The sequence below is a fragment of the Mycetomoellerius zeteki genome, unplaced genomic scaffold (genome assembly GCF_001594055.1).
Source record: "Mycetomoellerius zeteki isolate Tzet28-1 unplaced genomic scaffold, Tzet1.0 scaffold110, whole genome shotgun sequence".
NCBI classification, from domain to species: domain Eukaryota; kingdom Metazoa; phylum Arthropoda; class Insecta; order Hymenoptera; family Formicidae; genus Mycetomoellerius; species Mycetomoellerius zeteki.
Genome location: NW_017256018.1, coordinates 150,236 through 156,594, shown reverse-complemented (window position 1 = coordinate 156,594; position 6,359 = coordinate 150,236). Strand labels below are relative to the sequence as shown.

General features: G+C 32.0%; 2 protein-coding genes across 2 annotated transcripts in view; both read right to left on the bottom strand.

Annotated features, from left to right (window-relative positions):
- LOC108725880 (putative uncharacterized protein FLJ37770) overlaps positions 1-3,108 on the bottom strand; it is a 7,774-nt gene extending 4,666 nt beyond the window's left edge. Inside the window, exon 1 of the mRNA XM_018453158.1 lies at positions 2,370-3,108. Within this exon, the coding sequence (XP_018308660.1) occupies positions 2,370-3,083 (714 nt within the window). The 5' untranslated portion in view covers positions 3,084-3,108. The remainder of the gene's footprint in view (positions 1-2,369) is intronic.
- On the bottom strand, positions 3,109-5,968 carry LOC108725755 (uncharacterized). Its single transcript, XM_018452960.1, has 4 exons — positions 5,885-5,968; positions 3,571-3,927; positions 3,175-3,452; positions 3,109-3,121 (listed from the first exon to the last, which is right to left on the bottom strand). Exons 2-4 carry the CDS (start codon positions 3,724-3,726, stop codon positions 3,109-3,111), a joined length of 447 nt encoding a protein of 148 aa, XP_018308462.1. The 5' UTR covers positions 3,727-3,927; positions 5,885-5,968.
- Between the last annotated feature and the right edge of the window lie 391 nt (positions 5,969-6,359).

Sequence of the window (6,359 nt, the reverse complement as noted above, 5' to 3'; positions counted from 1 at the left end):
CAAACTTGATTTTTTCTAAAACAAACAATGCGAAAATAGTCCCATTAACTATTTTTGATGTTTTATCAATATTATTATTTTTAGTACACTAAAAAATAATTTTACAAAAGAAAGAAAGATGTATTGACATATTTCATGTATAATTATTTATGATTATGAATATTTATGCGTGTTTATGTATGTTTATACATATTTATACATATTAATGTATAAAAAATTTTTTACCGGGATGGTCAAATTTTTTCTTTTTTCTTTTTTTTTTGTTGTTGTTCGTATCAAATTTAATTTTTAACTTTTCAATTAGTTTTTTTATTAATTTAATTTTTAATTCAATTAATTTCATTATGGATTAACTTGTATTTTAATTAAGTTAAATTTTCAAAGCTGTGAATTTTAACTTAACTTAGTTAAAAAAAAAAAATTAATTTACTCAATCTTGACCTCAGGTATACTGTGCAAGAAAATTTCAGAAATTAGTGCGTAGACTTCTGACAGTTCACCAACTAGTTTGGAAATATTTAGAAATAAAGTACTAAAAATTTTCAGATCCTTTATTTTCTCTAAGAAAATATGGTCACTGTAGCTATTTACCAGATTTGTCAGATAGTTTTGCACGATGGAAACGGAATTATGCAGAATGACGGCGAGTTTAATAATAATCGCGGATTTTTGCGCATGAAGTCCTTTAGAAGTTTCATCAATCTTCTGAGACCTGCCAGAGCAAAGGTAGTATTCCATGTTGAAATCATCAGCTTTGAACTTTCCACACCACCTCTAAATTGTGTAGAGCGTGATGCAGCATCTTCATACACAGAGGATATCAATCAAGGTCTGTAAAGCCGTGAAGTTACGCTGGAAGCAATACAGGATCATTTGCAAAAGTCCTTTTGATTCTTCATTTTTCCACCCAACATGTTCAGTCGTCACCTAATTTCTTACGGCTTTACGGACTCCTTAAAACAAGATTGTAGACCTATATGGCCATAGAAATAGAAAAAAATATAAGCATTAAGATTTCAATCTACTAGAAATCGTATAGTCCGATGAAATTAATTTCTGAGATAGATTGAAATCTTAATACTTACTCCTGTTCGTAATATTTCTTCTATTATGCACAGCCTCTTATTTTTAAGGACTCTAACACAAAATCGCTTGGACCACTTGGAGCACTTCGTGCTCATTGATTGCTTACCACGGCAAAGCAGAGCACAAAATTTGAAACGAATTTTCCAAGCCTAATATAATTAGAGTCACCAATAAGATATTATTAAAGACGGCTGGCCTTAAGGATCTTTTACTGCTTTAATCTAGTTACTTTTATACTTTAATGTAATAATTTTTTTCTCTTTAAGATAAATTTTGTTTTATTTCTCTAAACGCTAATATTTTTTTCTATAAAATTTTAAATATTAAAAGAATTAGAATTCAGACAATAGCTCAATAATTAGGTACATTGAGTACAACCGCTGTAGTAAGTTTTAAGCTGTAATATATTGGCTAATCACAGTTAGATATGAAGAGAATAATCGATTGTGATTGTTGGATTTTTTAAGGCTTATTAAGGCTTACTACACCTATTCTGTCCATAGACACCGACTTGCGAAAAATATCGGGGGGAGGCATCAAGAAATATTAGGGGGAACACAACGTCCACTTTTTTGCGGTGCTACTGATAGAAATAAATCATTGAAATAACTAAAATCTATCGAATTAGTAAAAATTTTAACGATTTTAACGATTCTTTTTCCATCAAGAGTATTGCAAAAAAAATGAATAATGTTGTGTAGTTGACATCCACTTTTTCAGAAGACTGTAGTGCACAAGGTATTTTGCGGTTACAGGAAAAAGGCACTCATATCCTCTCTCAGGTTTCTCTCTGGTACGTGTATATATATGTGCAGGTACACTAGGGATTCCTTCCAGAGGTATATTCGGATTCCCACCTGGGTGCTCCCCGGGTGTCATGTCATCCTTGTTGTTTAACAAACATTAAACAAGGATGAAATGACATCCGAGGAGCACTCTAATGGAAATCAAAACACGCCTCAACAAGCGACTCACAATCAGTATAACACAATAATTATCTCATCCTTGTTTAACACTGGCGAACAACAAAGAATGTAATGATACACTGTGTCATTACACCATCTCTTTTTGGAAGGCACCCTAGGACAGCAGACGACGTGCCAGCGCGAGCATCACTACTTTTAATTCACCGCGTCAACGTTATGTATAACATATGTTTGTTAAAAAACCAAAAGATACAAATTATTAAGGGGGCATTGCCCTCCCCCAATAAAATTATTGGGGGGGCAAAATGTGGTCTGCCTCCCTGTAGTCGGCGCTTATGATTGTGTCTTCAGACTTACCAACTTATTATCTTCTGGATGCTTGATTGATTGTTTCTTGGTAAGTGAGGCTGGCATGAAGTCTTCTTCTCGAAAAGCAAAGGGATTCTGAGGGAAAATTCCTGTATCTCTAAACGCTTTAATTGCTTCGTCAATAGATGTAGCCTTGTGATAAGCTGTGCAAAAAATCTCTCCTATTTGATAAATTGTTATCAATCGACCAGAGGGCTGCAATATCAATCGATCACATTCTTCTGCCATGAACTTTTTTAGTGATCCAAAAAAGACTATTTCAAGTGGTTGTAGTTTATGACTAGCGTATGGAGGTAAAACTAATAAAATGATGCCATTCTCTTGACAATAATTAATTGCTGGCAAACTGCAATGAGATATATGATTGTCCAATACGAGTAATACTGGTCTATCTCGAGATGCCGTCACATATTTTGTAAAGTGTTTTAACCAGGTTACGAATAGTTCTGAATTTATAGAGCCAGAATCAGATGTCATACCTAAAGTATTCGGTGGTGCTCTCTTACAAAATTCTGGCTTAAACTTTTTTCGAGGAAAGATTAGAGCAGGTGGAACATAGTAGCCAGCGGCACTCATACAACATACTGCAGTTAGTGACAGTATACGACTTTGAGACACTATTTTTGATCCTAAACATTTACATTCAGATAACACTATTTTTGGAAATTTATTAAAGATTGTTGATATGTTACTTTCATCCATATTATAGATACGACTGGCATTAAGTTCAGGATTTTCTTCTAGAATTCTTTTTAGATTGTCATGGAACTTTTCAAAGTGAATCTTACTGAACCTAATGACACTTCCTGAACACTTCTCTGGCCGTTGTAAAGTTAATCTATATTTCACAGACAAGTCTCTGATCCATTTTTCTCGTACCATTTGTTTTTCATGGTTAAAATTATGGGAAATATTGTTATGTTCAGCATATTGATACACAATGTCCATTAACTGTTTTTTTGACACTCCATAAAATGTATCATCTATGATTTTTACCCATTTGACCAAAGCTTCCTCCTCTTCTGTTGAAAAGCTTGATTTTAATCTGTCTAAATTTAATGGCACTGTCCCCTGAAAAGGAGATAGCATAAAGTTTCATCTAAATATCCTAATCTAGTTGCCTAAGCCTAAGCGAAGATAATTAATAATTTAGTACAAAAACAAGCCTATGGAAATAAAATGAACTCACTTCTTTTAATCTCTTTCGTAATGTTGCTTCACATGCTCCCACGACTTGAACTGCAGCTTTTACACTATTGCCTGCAGCAATATGTTCTTTGGCCTGTGTCATTTGCTCCCAAGTAAATTGCTTTCTATCACTTTTCTGTTGATATCTTGATAACATCGTGTCTAAATTATTAAAGTCATGTTACTAATAGTTGGTGTTTGCTGGATCAAAAGGTTTGTTCTTTTTCGAAGACAGTTCTGAACTGATAGTATACTCTAATAACATTTTTAATGTACTGACTCCAAATCTATGATCTTTTTAGTTGCATTTCTTGCATAATTTAACTGTTTAACTCTTCTTTCGCAGCTCTTGCTTATTCTGTAATAGTGGAAAGCGTAGTTGTAAGCAGAATTGATCAATCAAGTCGATTACATAAAGAATATTCGATTGTAATTAGTTAATTCTTACAAGTACAACTACTTAGAACAACGTTTATGGCTATTGTAGAACAGGTATAAAAACAATTACCCTTTATATGAATTGAAATTAGATCTAACATTTTTAAAGCAAAGAATTTGTTTTTAAAGTAGAGAATAGTATTCTAAAGAATTGTTATTTTACCCTTTACTATTATTTTTCTGTTATGTTCTCTCCTGTTATCCCTTTTCTGTTATGTTTATGCAGAGATAGAAGATAAAATTAAAATAATTAATAAGATATTGGTAAGATTTTTCTATTATATATTGATGTATAAGATTATTATTATTATAAAACTCGATATCAGATTAAGGAGGTTCTTGCGTTTGATGAATCTATAATATACATGTAATATAAAAGTTAATAATATCAATATCTAGAAAAAATTTCATTGACTTTTACCATTTTGAAGATATTTAATTCTAAATTTATAGAATTTTACATTACAAGTTGAAAGTATAACCTTATTCTGTAGTTATTCTTTTTTAAATTGAGACACTTGCGTATAAGACAGCAATTTAAAAATCGTTATAATTATAAAGTAAACATTTAAGTTTGTTCTCGCAAAGTTTCATTTAAACTAACCGTACAGTTTACAAGAAATTTATATTCTTCAATGAAAAAAGCTAGAATATATGTCAAATGGACGATGTGTATACATCAAACGAGCATCTTACAACTTTTATTGTGTCATTTTGAAAATGTTTAGCAACATATAAAATTAACAATAATTATGTATAATGGCATAAAATATTGTTAGTAATCTTTTTATTCCATTATTTTAATTGTTTTACATATTATTATGAACAAACCATCTATTGACTAGGAAGTAGCGCGAGAATCTCCTTAATAATAAATATTGTCTTTTTGTCTCGGAGTTTGCTATGTTCATTCTAGAGTTCATTGATTGTTCGATTAAACATTGTATCTTATCACATTAATTGAGCTATTATTTAACAATAAAATCATTATTTACTTTGAATATAAAACTTCGATGTTAATTAATTTACAATGTAGATTAGATTGATACAAAAATTCGAAAGGAAATAGAGCTACGAGCCAAAGGTTAATCATTGTGAGTTAAATTATTAATATAAATATCATAATAATAAAAAACACTTTAATGTCTGCTATAAACAATGAGTGATAAATTAAAGACAAATAAAGAACAAAGAACAGACGTTTCCTTATCGGATCCTTATCAATGTTGAAATAAAATTAAATTAAAATTATACTACAATCTCATGTTAACAATGACATAATTGAAGCATGGTGCAATGGAAAACGGTAATACAATGTTCCTCCATATAAATGCATGATTATAATTTCATCATTATAGTCATCATGATTATAATGTCATCATTAGTCTGTACTGAGACAATATCAGATTGATATAAATCTTGAACAGTTAACAACAGTGGCGTACTTTACTCGTTTCAAATTTAGCGGCGTGCGTCGCCACGCGCATGCGCATGTGATCAAAATATTCGTACATAGCTCTGTATCTCGTCAGTCTGACAGTTTTCCTAACCTAAAAAAAGTCAACTTTAACGCTTGATATCCCGGTTCACGGGACAGAACGACGCTTTTCTTTGCCAGATTCTTTCGTTTCGAGCAAAAACGCGTCGAATGAGCCTAATTTCATCAAGATTGGAGATGCAGTTCGTATTCTGAATAATTACCGTTTCTTACAAAACTACAATAACAATTACGTTTCCAACTGTTGTAGAACATAAAAAGAACATCTTAATTCTTATTTATATAAAAGAACGTCGACTCAAAGTCGGATCGAATCAACAAATAAAAAACGCTATAATACAACAAGAAAATGGTTAAAAGCAGTTAAAATTTAAAATACCTCCTTAATCGCCGCAATAATCACCTTATCTTTTACATCGATTGTCTAATCAAAAGGACTCGCCGCATGTTTCAGTCAGTTACAGCCAGGGTTGGTAAAAAACATGTTTTAAACGTGTTTTTTTTTATAGTACTGTTTATTGGCTGCGTTCAGCAGACTCAACAGTTTTGCAACCGTTTTATGGCTACGTTTACACCGTGCGCTTAGTCCGCGACCTATACAATAGATGTCTTTGTTTAACTTCCAGGATAAACAAGGACATCTATTGTATAGGCCGCGGACTAAGCATACGGTGTAAACGTAGCCTATATATATGCGACCTGACCTGTAATGCGACCAAAAATAGTACAAGATATGATATACGTCCATTACCAACGACATAACATACCTTGATCAAAAAGTTCCCGAAATTACCACCAGGTGATGCTCTGAGTCAGCTGATTTGAGTTCTGTTTTTTTGGTTAGGTTGCCACAT